At 31.4% G+C, this 16,771-nt stretch overlaps 5 protein-coding genes across 7 annotated transcripts; 4 read left to right on the top strand and 1 right to left on the bottom strand.

Moving 5' to 3' along the window:
• The first annotated feature begins 192 nt into the window (after positions 1-192).
• Positions 193-2,087, top strand: LOC145939501 (lactoylglutathione lyase-like). 3 transcript variants are annotated; one of them, XM_083043833.1, is made up of 4 exons: positions 193-332; positions 999-1,294; positions 1,382-1,449; positions 1,613-2,087. In XM_083043833.1, exons 2-4 carry the CDS (start codon positions 999-1,001, stop codon positions 1,798-1,800), a joined length of 552 nt encoding a protein of 183 aa, XP_082899959.1. In that variant the 5' UTR covers positions 193-332; the 3' UTR covers positions 1,801-2,087. The 3 variants fall into 3 exon arrangements, with proteins under 3 accessions (XP_082899959.1, XP_082899958.1, XP_082899961.1); XM_083043832.1 differs by having other exon boundaries at positions 225-384; XM_083043835.1 differs by lacking the exon at positions 193-332 and adding an exon at positions 569-814.
• A 139-nt stretch (positions 2,088-2,226) lies between these two features.
• Positions 2,227-4,821, top strand: LOC145939500 (tubulin-specific chaperone E-like). Its single transcript, XM_083043831.1, has 8 exons — positions 2,227-2,323; positions 2,500-2,683; positions 2,776-3,165; positions 3,331-3,603; positions 3,699-3,831; positions 3,935-4,211; positions 4,334-4,551; positions 4,638-4,821. The coding sequence occupies exons 2-8, from the start codon at positions 2,502-2,504 to the stop codon at positions 4,728-4,730; spliced, it is 1,566 nt and encodes a 521-aa protein (XP_082899957.1). The 5' UTR covers positions 2,227-2,323; positions 2,500-2,501; the 3' UTR covers positions 4,731-4,821.
• On the bottom strand, positions 4,331-9,019 carry Xpd (general transcription and DNA repair factor IIH helicase subunit XPD). The gene is made up of 14 exons (XM_083043830.1): positions 8,691-9,019; positions 8,515-8,614; positions 8,067-8,321; positions 7,733-7,966; positions 7,507-7,630; positions 7,328-7,424; positions 7,116-7,249; positions 6,497-7,026; positions 6,257-6,432; positions 5,730-6,009; positions 5,533-5,643; positions 5,309-5,407; positions 5,040-5,214; positions 4,331-4,432 (listed from the first exon to the last, which is right to left on the bottom strand). The coding sequence occupies exons 1-13, from the start codon at positions 8,693-8,695 to the stop codon at positions 5,080-5,082; spliced, it is 2,280 nt and encodes a 759-aa protein (XP_082899956.1). The 5' UTR covers positions 8,696-9,019; the 3' UTR covers positions 4,331-4,432; positions 5,040-5,079.
• A 308-nt stretch (positions 9,020-9,327) lies between these two features.
• Fib (rRNA 2'-O-methyltransferase fibrillarin) lies at positions 9,328-12,561 on the top strand. Its single transcript, XM_083044969.1, has 5 exons — positions 9,328-9,482; positions 10,224-10,603; positions 10,690-10,863; positions 11,150-11,395; positions 11,494-12,561. The coding sequence occupies exons 1-5, from the start codon at positions 9,470-9,472 to the stop codon at positions 11,659-11,661; spliced, it is 981 nt and encodes a 326-aa protein (XP_082901095.1). The 5' UTR covers positions 9,328-9,469; the 3' UTR covers positions 11,662-12,561.
• A 1,902-nt stretch (positions 12,562-14,463) lies between these two features.
• LOC145940103 (uncharacterized) lies at positions 14,464-16,419 on the top strand. Its single transcript, XM_083044970.1, has 4 exons — positions 14,464-14,695; positions 14,887-15,234; positions 15,376-15,578; positions 15,992-16,419. Exons 1-4 carry the CDS (start codon positions 14,597-14,599, stop codon positions 16,302-16,304), a joined length of 963 nt encoding a protein of 320 aa, XP_082901096.1. The 5' UTR covers positions 14,464-14,596; the 3' UTR covers positions 16,305-16,419.
• Positions 16,420-16,771: the final 352 nt, after the last annotated feature.

Raw genomic sequence — 16,771 nt, 5'->3', positions numbered from 1 at the left:
TTGCATATTGTGTGTGTGTAATTTATTTTTACAGCACGCTTGTGTAAACACATTTTCGTCCCATCATTACTTGTCTTACAAATAAATTAAGCGAATGAAATATATAATTAAATATGTATGCGCGTGGTTTCTTTCTTTCCATATCTTTGTCTCATTTTCTCGGTTCTCGCATAGGGTCTCACGGTATCAAGAACCGGCACTGTCTCTCACGTACAGCTCGCACACACAACATTCGCGTGCGAATCAGTGACCAGTGAACGTTCCCAGTTCCCAGTGCATACACATATACATACTGTGTTGTATTTACATACTTAATTTATTTCGTATAAAAGGTAGGGGAACCTGGAGTAAAATTTAATTGACACACGTCAAAAGCTAACAAAGGCAAGGCATATTAAAAAAAAAATTTAATTACAGTTGACCGGCTGAATTTTATTCGTGAAAATTGTTCTGTAGTAAAAAAAATTTTTTTTTAATTACTACAATCTAACCTGAATGCTGTAATACAACGTTGTGTCGAGATATATATTATATAGATATAAATATATATACAAGTATTACTAATTATATCGTCTCTTATAAAATGTGATGTTTTTTTGTTATTTTCCAAATCTACTATATGACACTGTGCAAATTGTTGTAGAGAATGAATGTGTCCTTGAATGGCTATAATGATAGTTTATCTGTGAACAATGCAAATAAAAGTATCTCAGACAGCTGATAAATTCTTAAAGTATCCTATTACAAATGTCATAAAATGTTTATAGTCAATGTAATGTAATGTAAAGATTAATCACAGAAGAGAGAAATACATGTAATATAATTTTTATATTTGTTTTATAATTATGCTGTATCAATATTGGTTAAATAATATATATATATATATATATATATATATATATAGTATCGGAAACTAAAGTACTTATAACAATGAAAAATATTATACAAATAAGAAATTATATTAATTCATTATTTTAGATAATAAATTGTAATTGCAGATGGGTGAACCATCAGGATTGACCAATAGCGAAACCCGTGAGCTTTGTAAGCCTCCAGATCCAGCGACAAATGGATACATCATGCAACAGACAATGTACCGCATCAAGGATCCAAGAAAATCTTTACCCTTTTATACCGAAGTACTTGGTATGACATTGCTGCAAAAGCTTGATTTTCCAGAAATGAAGTTTTCTTTATATTTTCTTGGATATGAGAATCAGAAAGAAATACCAACTGATAGAAGAGAGAGTATCGAATGGACATTCAATAAAAAAGCAACTATAGAGCTAACTCAGTAAGTTTACTACATAATTATTTTGGATACTTTGTTAGAAATTGTAAGAGTTAATGTATTCTTATGCAGAAAATAATTATATTTTAGTAATTGGGGAACAGAAACAGATCCAGATGCAAAATATCACAATGGAAACTCAGATCCTAAAGGATTTGGTAAGGGGGGGAAGACGATCAGATATCTTGATTATTCTTAAAGCAGTTTACACTTATCTAAATTGAATAGAATTCAGATATATTGGTGTTATTTGAAGAAAAAAAATGTAATCTTTATTATATAATCCTAACATGGAAATAATATTCTTTTGTTAAAATACAGGTCACATTGGAATAGTGGTACCTGATGTTGAAAAAGCATGTGAAAGGTTTGAAAAGTTAAATGTGGAATTCGTAAAGAAACCAAACGATGGCAAGCTGAAGGGACTCGCTTTCATTAAAGACCCTGATGGTTACTGGATTGAAATCCTGAACGGTTCCAATATTGCCAAAATTATCTTAGGTCATTAGCATATCCTGCAGTCTGAAGCAATAAATCTTCAAATGTAACCAAGTGAATTGGACATAATATTTTATCAAGTATGACAATTGGATCATTTAACAAAATCAGTATATATAGGTGCAAGTCAAAATCTATATAAGTTAATATAAAAGTGTGAAATGATACATATATTTATGTATACTATATTTTGTAGCAATGTACATTCTCTTATATATTACATTATGTTATAAATATGTATAGAATATGTAATGTTTACCAAATTCTCAACGAATAAAATCAAAATATTTATTTTTCATTTGCACGGTCATTATTTCACCGCACAATTAGATTGATCAACAAGTTGGAACAATATATTAACTTTTTAATAATTTATATGTATCACATATGTCCTTTAATGTCGGCAATGAAGGTCGTTAAATTACCGAGCAGCGCGAGATTTTACTTTCTCCTCTCATTTTCAATGCGCGTTTCTGGATTTTAGGTTACACTACTGTCAACCACAATCTAAAGCAAGCGTGTTTATCCTCATAGGTATTGTTGTATAAATTTTTATTTTTATTATGTGTATATTGTAATATTATTTATATAAAATTAATTTTTATTAAACTTGAATTATATGCGTATTCTTCTGTGTGTAATGAAATATACTTTTTCACATTTCTTTTCCATCACTGAGCATAACTGTCATTGTGTGTGATATCTGTCAGGTATGGTAGATGATAAAAAATATGAGATCTCAAGCCGTACCGAGTGTGACGGATATCGGGGTACATTAAAATACGTCGGACCTGTGGGAAACACAAAGGGAGAGTGGTTGGGGATAGATTGGGACGATTCGACTCGTGGCAAGCATAATGGCATGTACGAAGGAGTAGAATATTTTCAAGCCAGGTGAAATGCATAAAACAATTACTATAGTAATAATATCAATGTAATAATTTACATTCTATGCGTATATTAATTCTGCATATAATCTTTAATAGACATTCCACATCAGGTTCTTTTATACGACCAGGCAAAGTCAAGTTTGGAATATCTTGTCCGCAAGCGATCAAAATGCGCTACGGACTAATCGAGGATGAATTAGCAGGGATAGACAGGGATGAAGTGTCGAGTTTAAGGAAGGAAATTAATGCACCTTTTTTAGATCTTGTCGGTTTCTCCAAAGTAAATAAAAAGCAAAGTAAATTTGATCGATTGAGAATAGTATGGCTCAGGGAACAATGTGTAAGCAATGCAGGAAGGCCAGAGGAACTGAAAGAACTGTGTCCTAATTTGGAAGAATTAGATATATCTAAAAACTTAATAAATTCGTGGAAAATTGTAGCAGATATATGCTCTCAGCTTCATTCTCTTATTCGTCTTAATGTCAGGTGAATCATAATATAATAAAGCTTCATTTTGCATTAAAGCTATTTTTTACTTTTATAAGATATTAAATATGAAATATTAAAGGCAACATTAGAAATATCAATAATAGTTATATGTTGATAAGATATAATTCTAAGAAAATTACTTATAGATTTTTATCTTCACAGTGAAAACCATCTGCCTATTGAAGATGTGACGGAACTGAAAGACTCATTTTCAACAGTTAAGCACTTAACCATAGCTAAAATGAATTATAATTGGTCTGATATTCAGCAATGTATATCAATGTTCCCATCGATTGAAGAACTCTCAGTCTCTTTTAATATTGTCACGACAATAGAAGAAACAATAACAAATACTAATATAATAGTTACATTAATACTCGAAGGAAATTTGATATCAAGTTGGGATGAAATACTTAAACTAGGTTCCCTTCCATGGTAAAATGCATTATAAAATATTCAGCTTTAATGTTGAAAAAATGTAAAATTTACATAATTTGCAAATTATTAACAAAAACCGTATTTTTTTCTAGCTTAGAATGGCTTAATTTGAATTCAAATAAAATAGATAGAATTAGATTTCCATCAACTTTGACATCAACGGATAAGACTGGGCTTTTTCCTACTTTACGTCAACTAAATATTTCGGAAAATCACATATCAGAGGTAAATATATTTTTATGAATAACATTATAATATACGAAATAAGAAGAAACAAGATTTTATATTTTAAAATTTCTAACCGAATCATTGTTTGATACATTTTTAGTGGCAATCAATTAATGAATTGGATAAGCTGTCAAATTTAGAAGACTTAAAATTCAGAGAAAATCCTGTCTTAAAGAATGAAACTGTAGAGACTGCTCGGCAGTTAATAATCGCAAGAATAGCAAAATTAAAAATCTTAAATTGTACAGAAATACTTCCCGTCGAAAGGAGAGGTGCTGAATATGATTATTTAAAATTATATTTACCAAAATGGCTAGAAACAGAGAATAGATTATCATTTATAAATGAACATCCACAATATCCTACACTAGTCGACAGTATGTATAAATTTTCTTTTTACATACTTTACATTCTTTATATTATGAATATCTTTTATAGAATATAAAATTTGATTAATAAAAAATTATATAAAAATAAAAACAATTATTTTTACTTTCAGAATATGGAATTGCAGATATTCCCTCAATTAAGCCAAAAGTAGAGATGGCTTCCAATGTGATAACAGTGGAGTTTGTATGTCCAGATGACCCACATCAGGCTAGAGGAATTAAAAGGAAGCTGCTTAAAGATATGGAAGTCCAAAAAATGATCGGACTTGCTCAGAGACTTTTTAAAACCGGTGGAAAAATACCTGCTCTTTCATTTATTTCACAGGATGTAAGTTTAATCTTAGACAAGAAAAACATTCATATACTCTTTTTACTAATAATTGTGTATATAAATGATATATTGTGACATTACAGCTAACAAATGATGAAATTTCATTGGATAAACCATTGCAAGAGCTTAGTTATTATTCGATACAAAACGGTGATCAAGTTCTTGTAAGATGGTGATATCAGATAAATTATTTATAGATGCAATTGTATTTTGTATGCTGTTAAAGTTCGCTCTATGATACTTTGTTATTAAACTTTTTTTTTAATTTGCATTGCATTCTTAATAAACCTTGCTAACAATTTTGGAACTTGTTGAGGTAAACTTATGTCGACAAAAGAAATACGTCCTATTAAATTTAGAAAAGTGTATACTTATTATCTTACATTCTACTTACAATGCAATTATGGTCGACAGTACAAATTATAAATAGGCATTTGTACAAGTAAACAGCATGAAATATATTTTTTGTAAGTGGTGCAGATTACCTTGCCCAAGTAAAATGGATTACTCGGCCTAGTCACACTATCATTTTTGCTGCGCTTTTTGTTCAATTTTGGCAGCCTCCTCTTTCTCAAGCTGCTCTCTTGTCAGTAATGACAATCCAAGCTGGTTCTCACGTGTGAATGGCTGTGCCATTTGTCGTAACCATCTTTTACTGATCTGGAAATTGTATAAATGAACATTTTAATTGCATAAAGCACAAACAAAATTGTAATCACTAATTACCTACTATCAAATGAAAAATTAAAGTTACCTGTATAGCTTCTTCGGTAGATAAATTGCATAAACTATCATTCAAATGTTCTTGTATCCATTTCGGTAATTTGCTCCGTTTATCTATCCTCGAAAATCTCTGCAATAGTGTAGAAAAAAGAAAATTGTAATTATATCGTTTATTAAGAAATAATTTTGCTTTTATTAAGAAATAATTAAGATATATTTTCATATTAATAAAAATTATTCTCAAAAGAGATTTACCTTATCTGCAAACACCATTATACCGTAGTCCGTTTTGCCTCTAATCGCACGTCCTACGCACTGAGCGGCGTGTCGCATGGCATCGAAAGTTAAGAAATCATTCTCTCGAATCTATAAAAATATTGCAAAAGTTCATAAGTTTTATTCGCGCATATTAAAGTCACTTCATGACAGTTTTAATATTACATTGCACTCACTTGAAACTGGTCTCTCAGATATTCTAAACGTGCCTTTAAGATTCGCGACTGCGTGTATACGTAAGGTATACCAAACATCAGCACAGCTCTACCCAAGTGATGATCAAAGTCGACGCCTTCGGACACCTTTCCACGAGCCACCGAAAGCAGAATGGCCCCTCTACCGTTCTCGCAAGCCTTTATATAATTTATTAGAGCTAAACTGGTCTCCGCCGAATCCTGAGTTTCGATAAAGAGTAATTTATGCCTCTGAAGTTGATCCACAACTCCTTGATCGTACCTGTATCATTATATAAATATATTAATAAATTATATTATAAAATTTCAGTATGTATAAATATAATAAATATATTAATATATTAGTATATAAATTATTAATATATAATTTATATATAAATATTTTATAAATAACTTATATATTAATATGTAATTTTATATATAAAATATATTAATATTATTAATATATAATTTATAAATTATTAATAAATTATAAAATTTCAGTATTATATATAGATATATATACATACCAAGCAGCCACCACAGATTCCATGTATAAATACGATGTGAAAAAGCAGACTAAACCGTCGGGTACTGTTGCAGCAAATTCGACTAATAATTGGCCGTAATTTCTTATAACAGCCACATCTTCTCGTGTTTCGTACTTGGACGAAATGGTTACTTGATCATTACCTTTGGCAACAATCTGACGCAGGGAATGCAAAACTAGATTAATAAAATATTTTTATCTCCGATAGTCTTTTACTTACCATAGGTAGAAGGCACGGTCTAGCCAATGTCATTGTAAACGACGACATTATGACCGGATGAAAGTTTAAGATTTTCGGATACATATCCAATGGGGAGAGCGTTCCGGAAGTGATTATCACAGATTGAAATCTATCGAATATAGGCTTGACAGCGATAGAAGAATCTAGACAGCTAAAATGTAAAACTGGATTCAAAACCGTCGGTGTTTTGTCGTCGAACGGTTCCACTATAATCGTGAAACCGTGCGTATACGTTGACACTAATGTCGCAAGGTGCGTCACCAGAATTATCGGAGAAAAATCTGTTAGATCTGTTATTTCCATTGTGCGTAAAAGAGATGCTAATCTTTGGGCGCAAAATCGCAATGGCTTTCGTTCGATAGCGACCTTCGCTTGGATATCCCTCAGAAATGCCGCGGGTGACTCTTGTACGACGTGTTGGACGCGTAAGCGAGTTTTCAAATACTCGACGAATCGCTTCAGAAAGCTGACGAAATGCTCAGCGTTTCTTATGTTACCCGGAACGACTTCTACATGTCCAAAGATATATAATAAAATTTTACTTTGTTAGATGGAACAGCATTTCTATGGCACAAAAAATATAATACTTTTACTTTACCTTCGAGTACTTCATTTGGTAGAATAGGATTGGCTAGAATGACATCGGTTTCTCTCTGTAATTGAGCATCTTTTAATCCCTCGACCAGTCTATTGTACTCTTCCTTCAATTTATTTATATCAACTTCTTTCATTCTAAATCAAAGCACAAAGCTGACTATATCCGATTATATATTTGAATCCTAATAATAAATAAGAATTTGAGACACTTACTCAGCTACAGTTTTCTCTAAGAGTTGTATGTTAGTCGAACTTTTTTCCATTAGTTTCCTATTTATTTTCACACTCATGGAATCGATGCAAACATTATCTAAAATTTATAATTCACTTTCTTGTATTGTACTGTAAATTATTATAAACACTAATATTGAACATAATGTCAGTTTTTATACCAATGTTATGAGCCTCATCAAAGACAACTACCGAATTCTTGCTTAGCTCTTTGGATACAGTTTCGGCGATTTTTGGATCCAATAAGTAATGATAACTGTAGACTACAATTTGTGCATGCATAATCTGAAAATGCGGAAAATATCGATTATTACGCAGTTTAATTTAGAGAGAGGAGAGAGAGAGAGCGAGCAACAGGTATAAATAAAAATTTATCAAGTATCTTACTGTAAATCTCGCGAGAAAATACGGGCACCAATTACGATCTTTCCCATAATCTTTCAAATCGTCGATTGAATAAATACCAGGAGGAACAATTTGCTCTTTACCTTCCATATCAAATGTTTCGTAAAAATTACAAATTGGAGTGGATTCATCATAATTATGTCTTTCTCGTACATATGAAGCGGTAAGAGCATGGCAACGACCGTCCACAATTTTACCTTCTCGCTCTTTACTGACCTATATACAAAATAAAGAAATACGAAAAGTGTAATTAATTACTCTTAATTATTTAATTGCAATAAATTTTATAAAAATATAAATGAAGCATTTTAATTACCTCAGGATGAATACACATATTCTTACGAGAACTAAGAACTAAACCAACAATTTTTGGGTTGCTTTCGGTTTCTTTCTCATAATAGTCTATAAGTTTCTTCAATTCCTCTATAACTTTTTCTATCTCTGGTACTGTTCGAGAACAATAAATCAGTTTTGTAACATCTAATGGATGCTCCTGCATATATGCTACAATAAGTGATAACAATGTTATCGTTTTGCCAGTGCCTGAAGGCATCTCCAATAGACAGTGTCCCTAAAGTATAACATAATTTTGTTAATTTAGTTAATTTACAATTCTTATTCAAAATAATACTATCAATATATAAAGACAATATATAAAGAATAATATATAAAGAATAATATATAAATAAATATATAAATATATAAATAAATAAATAAGACACAATATGTAAAGAAAATAGAAAGAGAGAAATAAAGAAAAATACCTTGGCATCCAAGCCACGTTTGAGCTCAAGCATGTATGCATATTGTTCTGGATAAATATAATCATAGGGGAAGTATACAATCAATCCTTCAACACTAATCCTATAATAAAAATATGTGTGATTAAAAATAAGCATTTAAAAATAATCTTTTATTTAATAAGCTGTCGACAACTTACTTCATATTGACGCTGTCATTCGCGTTGTTACACTTATATATAAATATTCATAAACGATATATAATATCTTAATATATCTTCTTTAAAAAAATATTTAAAAAGTCTCTGTCAACCGTATACACAAATTATATTATTTCTTAATCATCACACGAGACTTTTAAATCGGAGAAAAGAATTGAGTAAAACGCGAGAAAATAAAAAAGATGTCACGCGAAAAGAAATAAATATCACGCATTTATGGATAAAACCATTCCGAAATAAAGTGCAATTACATCTTCTTTCCTGTTTTTGCGTTATCTAATTTTATAAATCTGTATGTACACATAACCAATAAAAATCCGCGAGATTTGACTGCGTTCGCGAACGCAACAAATTTTGACAGAAGTCACGTGATCCGGAAGACAAAAATGTGATTTGTCAGACGAGGAATAATCAACCAATCAGCAATTTCGAGTTTGCCTTCTCGCCGGAAGTAGGGGCCCTTAAGGCCGTATCACACTAGCGATTGCTGTTGGCGGTCGCTGTCGTGCGTCGACCAATCAGAGCGCAGCAAGCTGCGCTCTGATTGGTCGACGCACGACAGCAACCGCAACTGCGACAGCGACCGCCAACAGCAATCGCTAGTGTGATACGGCCTTTAGTAAGGGTCTCTACCGGAAGATACCGGCTCTCTTTCGCTCTTTCGCTTTCCCTCAGAGAACTTTAATGTCTGGTAGCGCGTGGTGGCTGTGAATAAAGCCGAGGAATATTTCGTAAACTAAACGTGTCTATGATTCGTCATGGGTAAACCAGGTAATGTGAATGCGTGTATTATTTATGCTGATCTCGTTTTATTTCGCAATTCACGAACGATTATTAATTCGGTATGCGATTCTCGTCAACGAGGCTAATCTAACCTTCAATGAAAAATGCATTTTAAAATTTAACACGTGGTTGGAGTTTAACATTAGTGTAATTTTTTCTCTATTAATTAAATTCATGATTATTTTTAGCAGTAATCGCGATAATCACAGATGTATGTTTATGTCATGTTGCCAGTATTTTTTCATACGATCATCGACTAACCTTGTAATCCGAATGTGAAATGTGCGTTACGTACGTGTATTGTCATATAAATGTCCTTTATTACGGTTTTTGTAATTAAAGTTTAATTTTTATAATTTTTGTATCTTAATTTATTTTGTTATTTTATCTATTTATAGTTATCTGATATTCTATATTATATATATAATAAGAGTAATAAATATATTTATTATATGTCGGAGAGTGATAGAGATAAAAATTGTGTTTGTATTTTAATTTAATCTGAAATAGATAAATGTTTAGCATAATGTTATCTTGAGTAAATTAAGTTTCTTCCCTCAAAAAATATACAAAACATATGTTTAAAATAATTAGAGAATCTTTATATTGAACATTTACTCTGAATTGGAATGTAGAATACTTATGAATGAATGTCTATCTAAGGTCACAAATATATTACCTTTATAAATCGATTTATTTTTTACTTTAATATTTCTTTTATATTTGCAGGATTCGTACCAGGTAAACGAGGAAGTGGTGGTCGTTTTGGAGGAGGTGGCCGTGGAGGTGGTCTAGGTGGTCCAGGTCGTGGAGGTGGCCGTGGTGGAGGCCGTGGTGGCGGCCGTAATTTTGGAGGTCATGATGGTGGTAGAGGTGGCGGTTTTGGTAGAGGTGGCGGCTTTGGTAGAGGTGGCGGTTTTGGTAGAGGCGGTGATGGCGGCAGAGGTGGTGGCAGTAGAGGAGGTGGCTTTAGAGGTGGAAGAAATGTATTAATAGAGCCGCATCGTCATCAGGGAGTATTTATAGCTAGAGGAAAGGAGGATGCAGTAGTGACTTTAAGCTTAGTACCTGGAACAGCAGTGTATGGAGAGAAGAGAATTAGCGTTGAAGTAAGCTCAACTTGTGCTGTAATAATTTTACCATATTTTGCTTTCATATATTGTGAATTAATAGTATAAAATGTTCCTCATTGCAGACTGACGATTCCGAGAAAATTGAATATAGAGTGTGGAATCCATTCAGATCTAAATTAGCCGCTGCTATTGTTGGAGGTGTTGATAAAATTTATATGCCTCCGGGAAGCAAAGTGTTATATCTAGGTGCTGCATCGGGTACCACTGTATCTCATGTTGCTGATATAGTTGGTCCAGTAAGTATCCAAAAATCTAAATGGAAAAGATGTAAGAAACTTATTTAATTTATGCATACATTAGAGCCAAGTTAGCTCATAATTATGAACTTGGTGTCGAAGTGATGCTAGAACAATTACATGCTCACTTTTTTTGGATGAGTAAAACCTAATTTTACTTTAAAAAAGAGAGCATACAGCGATTATATGTTAATAATTAACATTTTATATTAATATTTAACATATATTTATATAAATTACATAGGAGAAATTGAAAATAAATATCTTGATATTTTTATGTACACAGGAGGGGATTGTATTTGCAGTAGAATTCTCCAACAGAACGGGCAGAGATCTTATAGAAGTCGCTAAGAAAAGAAGTAATATCATTCCTATAGTCGAAGATGCGAGACATCCCCAAAAGTACAGGATGTTGGTAGGAATGGTAGATACCATTTTCTCGGATGTGGCACAACCGGATCAGGCTAGAATTGTCGCCTTAAATGCGCAATATTTCCTAAAGAGTGACGGACATTTTGTTATTTCTATTAAGGTAAGATGTTTCTGATTAATATAAATAATATCGTAAAGTATATATTTAAATTTAAAAACTTACAAAGATTTTGAAAATTTATCGTTTATCGCTTTAAGGCGAGTTGCATAGACTCACTCTCCAAACCCGAAGTTGTATTCGCGGCGGAAGTGAAGAAATTAGTGGCCGACAATTTAAAGCCGTTGGAGCAAATCACACTCGAACCATTTGAAAGAGATCATGCTGTTGTAATCGGCGTTTACAGGCCGCCACAGAAAAAAACCTAAAATATATGTTATTATTAAGAAGATTAAATGTACTGGCTCCAGTTTTTTCCGATTTTTATCCAAAATATCATATATTTAATTCGAATGGAGGAAATGAAAAGTGCGTGATATTTTTTAAAGATTGAGAAACTTGATTTATCAAAAATAAAAATAGTAGTTTATAATTTATGTATATATCAATTTCAGCCATCCATGATAGAAGAAGCCCTTATCGCTATTGTCCTTTCTATTGCATATTTTTTTCTCTTTGAAATTAATTAACCCTTAAAGCTCTGCCGCGAAATAATAATGCTCGCTAAGAATCATTAGATAGAAAATTGTTTATCGATAACAGCAAAGGAAAAATTGACATACTGTACTTGCATGCTTTGACAAACTGAATTGTAAATCTAAAAATCTGAAATTTAACTAACAGACATTTTATACATGACACTACAGTTTATTCCATATATATATAATGTACCTGCATATTTCGAATGCAAAATAACGAATTATAATTTCAAAACAAATATAATAACGTTATTCGACTTATATACATACATATATTTTTATATAAATATAAAATATTTTGCTGATATACACTGCCAGTAACACCTTTCCATATGAAGTTACATTTAGGAATAAAATTGTACAATTTATATCTTCTAATGTGCCCAACTTTATATGGAAAGGTATTTTTGGTGCCAATTTGAACATATATATAAAAGAAATTAATGATAACTAATACAATATGAAGATATAAAGATGTTTTTTGATAAATATATCACAGATGTCATATGTCATAAAATTATTTTTTTATACATGTTATTTAACATTCTTTTTTTGAAATGTGCATTCTTGAATTATTTAATTATTTAAGCTCTATTAAAATTAGTATAGATAGGGAAAAAAATATATTACAATAGAGATTTTTTAATATTATATTATAATTGAAAATGTTCATTGAATTTGCAGTAATGCGTAACAAATTGAACTGTAAAGTAAATAGTTGTAATTTCTTTATGAACATTAAACATTTTGTACATTGCCATGTCAATATGTACTAAAATGGAGTAAATAAAATAGATATTAAAATCAATCTTTAAACTTTTCATATTATAAAATATATAAGCGTTCGCGCAACTGTCTGTTTTTCCTTCAAATATTTAATTACTTCTAATTTTTAAACTTCGAATTTTTTAAACATATCGATGGCCTGCCTAGTTCATATCGATTTATATTCTTCTTATGTTGTCATTAAACTGTCAAACTATCCGCTAAAAGAGATTTTAAAATCGACAAGTCAATCATTACTTTATTTTTAGATTAATGTGTAAAAAAATTATCTGTATTATTTTTATTTGCGTGTATCTATCAATTTCTACGCAATTTAATAAATATATTATAAATTTTAAAAAGAAATGTGATGTTATAAAACGAAACGTTGCCACTTTGAAATCGATATGCAGCACAAATCTTTAAACGCGTGCAAGAGCGGTAAGCCGAAAGAGAAAGAAAAGAAGGATATTTTTCTTCAGTCCAAGAAATATGATTCTTTTTCGTCCGTCAGGTCTCACAATCTGTGAACACCGGAAATCGTTGAACAAAATACTGAACCGTCAAAGATCAACGACTATGATTGTTCGCAAAATTAATTTATCGAAAACATCTAATTACTTTCGTCTCATGGGTGGCGCGGATGTTTCCGAAGAAACTAACGCAGAAGAAATCCTTTCCGAAACATCACCCTTGCCAGCATCTATCCAGGAAGTACCACGTCCATCATTACCACCGTCGTCCGTAAATTCGTCACTTGATGTGGAAGAATCCGTGCGATCGAACACAGATACAGATGAGAAGTCTCATCAAGAAAAGCAACCTTTCTCTGCGAGTGGTGGTCCATGTTGCTTCTGCGTTTCACAATCGCCACGATCAGTCGGGTGAACTGATCAATATTATATTTCCGCTTTGACAAATATCGCAAATAATTTAGTCTACTAAATTATTTTAATTTTATTTAAAAAGAATATGAATAGAATAATAAAAAAAGATACACCGAGAGTACATCGTTTATCGTACACACATATATCATCGCATTGTGTTATAATATGCATCATAATCTTTATATATTTATTAGATTTCTAGACAAAGAGAATATGTCGTCTAAAAAAATTCAGAATGATTAATAGACTTAACAGTATGTGCTCTCTATAATTATATAATATATTTATTATTTATTGTATTCTTTATTTATGAAATTATTCTCTCTCATAACAGTTATTTATTTATAAATAACATTTATAATTTATACAAAGTACTATATCTTATTATTTTGGATCATTCGTTAACAGGGACAGGAAGGTAGACGAGATAATCGAATACGTGCACCAAAATCTCGAGGAAGCTGGCAAGGCTCTAGCAACTTTGGGCGAGAACTTCGAACATGATTTAAAGGTTGAGCCTCACATTCAACTAGAATGTCATAAAACTGTTTCGACATCTCGAGGGCGAAAGAGGCGAGGGTACAATTGACAACCCTTTTGTGTTTTACAAATATGATGAATTATGATCTTACGATTATCGATTATATGCGCACAAAAACAAAATTTTTTTGAACATTTATAAGATATATAAATCCTTGAAAAATCTCAAGTACCCTTGAAAAAAATTAATAAATTTTTGTCAATCTTTTTCTTTATAATTTTTTACAAAAACTATTAATTTTTATTTATTAATTTAGTGGCTAGTTCTACTGCAAACGATGCTATCTTTAATATTTATTAATTATTTACCTCCACGTGCAAAATTTATTTTCTGCTCCTTTTTATGAAAGTTGATATTCGTCGACATCTTGGGAAGAATTAAACAGTGGTCCGGTATCGTCCAGAACAAACTCGAAGGCTGTAAAAATGAAATCGACAATCTTCGCAAGGAATTATTAGCTCGTGCATGCGAAATGGATGATAAAATGCGTGAAATGGAAGATCTTAAAGTTCAGGTTACAGATCAGAAAGCTTCACTATTGGATAACGAATTGAAGAAGATATATAAAACGGTTAGACCAGAGCAAATAATATATATATATATATATATATATATATATATATATATATATATATATATAACATAATAATAACATAATAAAATATGTTGTATAATTCTTATGTGAATAATAATTAAAGAATTAATTATAAGCTGATGTTATCAGCACATAATTTATAATCTTATTACATTATATTACTTTAGAAAATAGATGAATTCATCGCAGAAAATGCCAAAGAAATTAATGGAACTAAAATTAAGGATATAGTACGGGTTGATGATCAAATAGTTGAAGGAGACAAAATCAACGGAGAAATAGCGCGAACTATCGATGAAGAAGATGAAGAAGAACTTCTCAGAAAAAGAGGAAAGAATAAGGAAAGCAGCCGGACAGAAGTTGCAGCCGTGGAGCGAGTTATCGATGAAGAGGACGAAGAAGAATTCATCAGAAAAAGAGAAACCAAGGAACAGAAAGAACCCACTACACAAGTGGTTACACAAACCATGGCGGCTCAAACTATAGTGCAGGAAAAAACGAAACGAGAGTCTGAGGTAGTTTCATAAAAAAAAAGATACAATATTATTACAATATTATATTCTTACCTATATTATACGTTGTGCTGCATTTTTATCGTCTATCCGCTTTTCCATCTGTCAGTTGCTCATAAATAACAATGTCACTTCTCTCGACAGCTCGAATCTGAAGTCACAGATCTCCGAAAGGAATACAACAGAGTCATCAAGGAGCGCGCCGAATATGAGAACGCCATTCAGCGAGCATTGTTGCGAGGGGTGTCGTCCTTGAATGTCGAGGCACTGAGAGTTCTACGATGTCCACCGATACCCTGCTGCACTCCTTGCGCACCGTGTCCGGCAACTGCAGGAATTATACCACCGTAAATAATTTTTCAATATCAAATCATTTATCAAAGCTAAAGAGAGGCAATTTGATTTTACACACGTGTTAGTCAATTTTTTAATTTTTATAGTATAAATCAATACATTTTTATCTCAATATTTTCATATAACATAATATTTTACAATATTCAATATTTCCTTCGACATAACAAAATATAAAAAATATAAATAAAATAAATATAATATTTAATATTATATTTTTTATATTTTATAATTATATATATAAGTATTATTAATAATAAATTAGAAAGTAATATGAGATGTATTTAACGTCTTCATATTTGTAGAATAAAAATATATTTTTTACATACTTTTTTTACGTCTAAATAAAAAGAAAAAGAAATGTTATCATCAAAGACACGAAAAAAAGGAAAATATTATTGATTTTTAGCGAACCCGTCACGCCGTGTCCTGTCAAGAGCACGAGGAGACGTACAGAATCGGCTGCTGCGACTATGAGCAGTGCCAATAAGTTTCTGCGTGATAAAAACGGCGATCAAGTTGATTGCACAACGAAACGACCTTGCGCCAGTCCTTGTTGCATCGCCGGCAAGAATCGGAAGTCGGCGGACAGTAACATGATTTTTCTCCTTCGTCAAGGTAACGCGGGAAATCTGCATGACGAGGAGGATGCAACTCCGGTATGCGGATCAACGATCATGAGGAAGATCGACTTACCACCATTGCGCAGATTCGAGACGTAATATTCGATAGTGCTTGTTTGTCTCTCTTCTGTTAATATAAACATTTCATCGATGAAAAGTCTGAAAAAATGTAAAATAAAATTAAAGTATCAGAGAAAGGTTCGTATACAGAGGATATCATACCGAAAATTTGTTCATTTTATTATGTATGTGTTCGTTTTTCTTTTTACTGATATTATAAAGTCCCCGAGAAACCTTTAAAAAAGGTACTCATGATAAAATAAAAAACATTAAAAAATAGAACGGAAGATAGAATTTATTAAATTTTTCATGTAATATTTTATATATTTTACTGACATTTTAAAATCTCGAAAAAATATCTATATATATAAAGAATTAAAATAAAATAGAAACAGAATACACAGAGTGTAAAATTTATTTGTGTGTATTTTTCTTATTGGAACGTCGTAAAGTCTTTCATTAACATGGTGATTTTACCCAAGTGTTAAGTGTAATTAACGCGCGCG

Source organism: Prenolepis imparis, unplaced genomic scaffold (genome assembly GCF_030444845.1).
Source record: "Prenolepis imparis isolate NDT839.2.m4 unplaced genomic scaffold, iyPreImpa1.0 SCAF_8, whole genome shotgun sequence".
NCBI classification, from domain to species: domain Eukaryota; kingdom Metazoa; phylum Arthropoda; class Insecta; order Hymenoptera; family Formicidae; genus Prenolepis; species Prenolepis imparis.
The sequence above is the reverse complement of the archived record's forward strand: the minus strand, read 5'-3'. Positions and strand labels throughout refer to the sequence as shown.

What these genes read in the sequence shown, in the direction of transcription:
- Fib (XM_083044969.1), top strand. An exon ending in AGAAGAGAATTAGCGTTGAA is followed by an intron (nt 10,604 to 10,689) that starts GTAAGCTCAACT and finishes TCCTCATTGCAG; the next exon opens with ACTGACGATTCCGAGAAAAT. An exon ending in ATTTTGTTATTTCTATTAAG is followed by an intron (nt 11,396 to 11,493) that starts GTAAGATGTTTC and finishes TATCGCTTTAAG; the next exon opens with GCGAGTTGCATAGACTCACT.
- Xpd (XM_083043830.1), bottom strand. An exon ending in ATTTTCTCGCGAGATTTACA is followed by an intron (nt 7,631 to 7,732) that starts GTAAGATACTTG and finishes CCGCATTTTCAG; the next exon opens with ATTATGCATGCACAAATTGT. An exon ending in TGATGAGGCTCATAACATTG is followed by an intron (nt 7,425 to 7,506) that starts GTATAAAAACTG and finishes TATAAATTTTAG; the next exon opens with ATAATGTTTGCATCGATTCC.
- LOC145939501 (XM_083043833.1), top strand. Translation starts at nt 999, where the DNA reads ATGGGTGAACCATCAGGATTGACCAATAGCGAAACCCGTGAGCTTTGT. An exon ending in GCAACTATAGAGCTAACTCA is followed by an intron (nt 1,295 to 1,381) that starts GTAAGTTTACTA and finishes ATTATATTTTAG; the next exon opens with TAATTGGGGAACAGAAACAG. An exon ending in CTCAGATCCTAAAGGATTTG is followed by an intron (nt 1,450 to 1,612) that starts GTAAGGGGGGGA and finishes GTTAAAATACAG; the next exon opens with GTCACATTGGAATAGTGGTA.
- LOC145940103 (XM_083044970.1), top strand. Translation starts at nt 14,597, where the DNA reads ATGGATGATAAAATGCGTGAAATGGAAGATCTTAAAGTTCAGGTTACA. An exon ending in TGAAGAAGATATATAAAACG is followed by an intron (nt 14,696 to 14,886) that starts GTTAGACCAGAG and finishes ATATTACTTTAG; the next exon opens with AAAATAGATGAATTCATCGC. An exon ending in AAACGAAACGAGAGTCTGAG is followed by an intron (nt 15,235 to 15,375) that starts GTAGTTTCATAA and finishes TTCTCTCGACAG; the next exon opens with CTCGAATCTGAAGTCACAGA.
- LOC145939500 (XM_083043831.1), top strand. Translation starts at nt 2,502, where the DNA reads ATGGTAGATGATAAAAAATATGAGATCTCAAGCCGTACCGAGTGTGAC. An exon ending in CTTATTCGTCTTAATGTCAG is followed by an intron (nt 3,166 to 3,330) that starts GTGAATCATAAT and finishes TTATCTTCACAG; the next exon opens with TGAAAACCATCTGCCTATTG. An exon ending in TTTCATTTATTTCACAGGAT is followed by an intron (nt 4,552 to 4,637) that starts GTAAGTTTAATC and finishes GTGACATTACAG; the next exon opens with CTAACAAATGATGAAATTTC.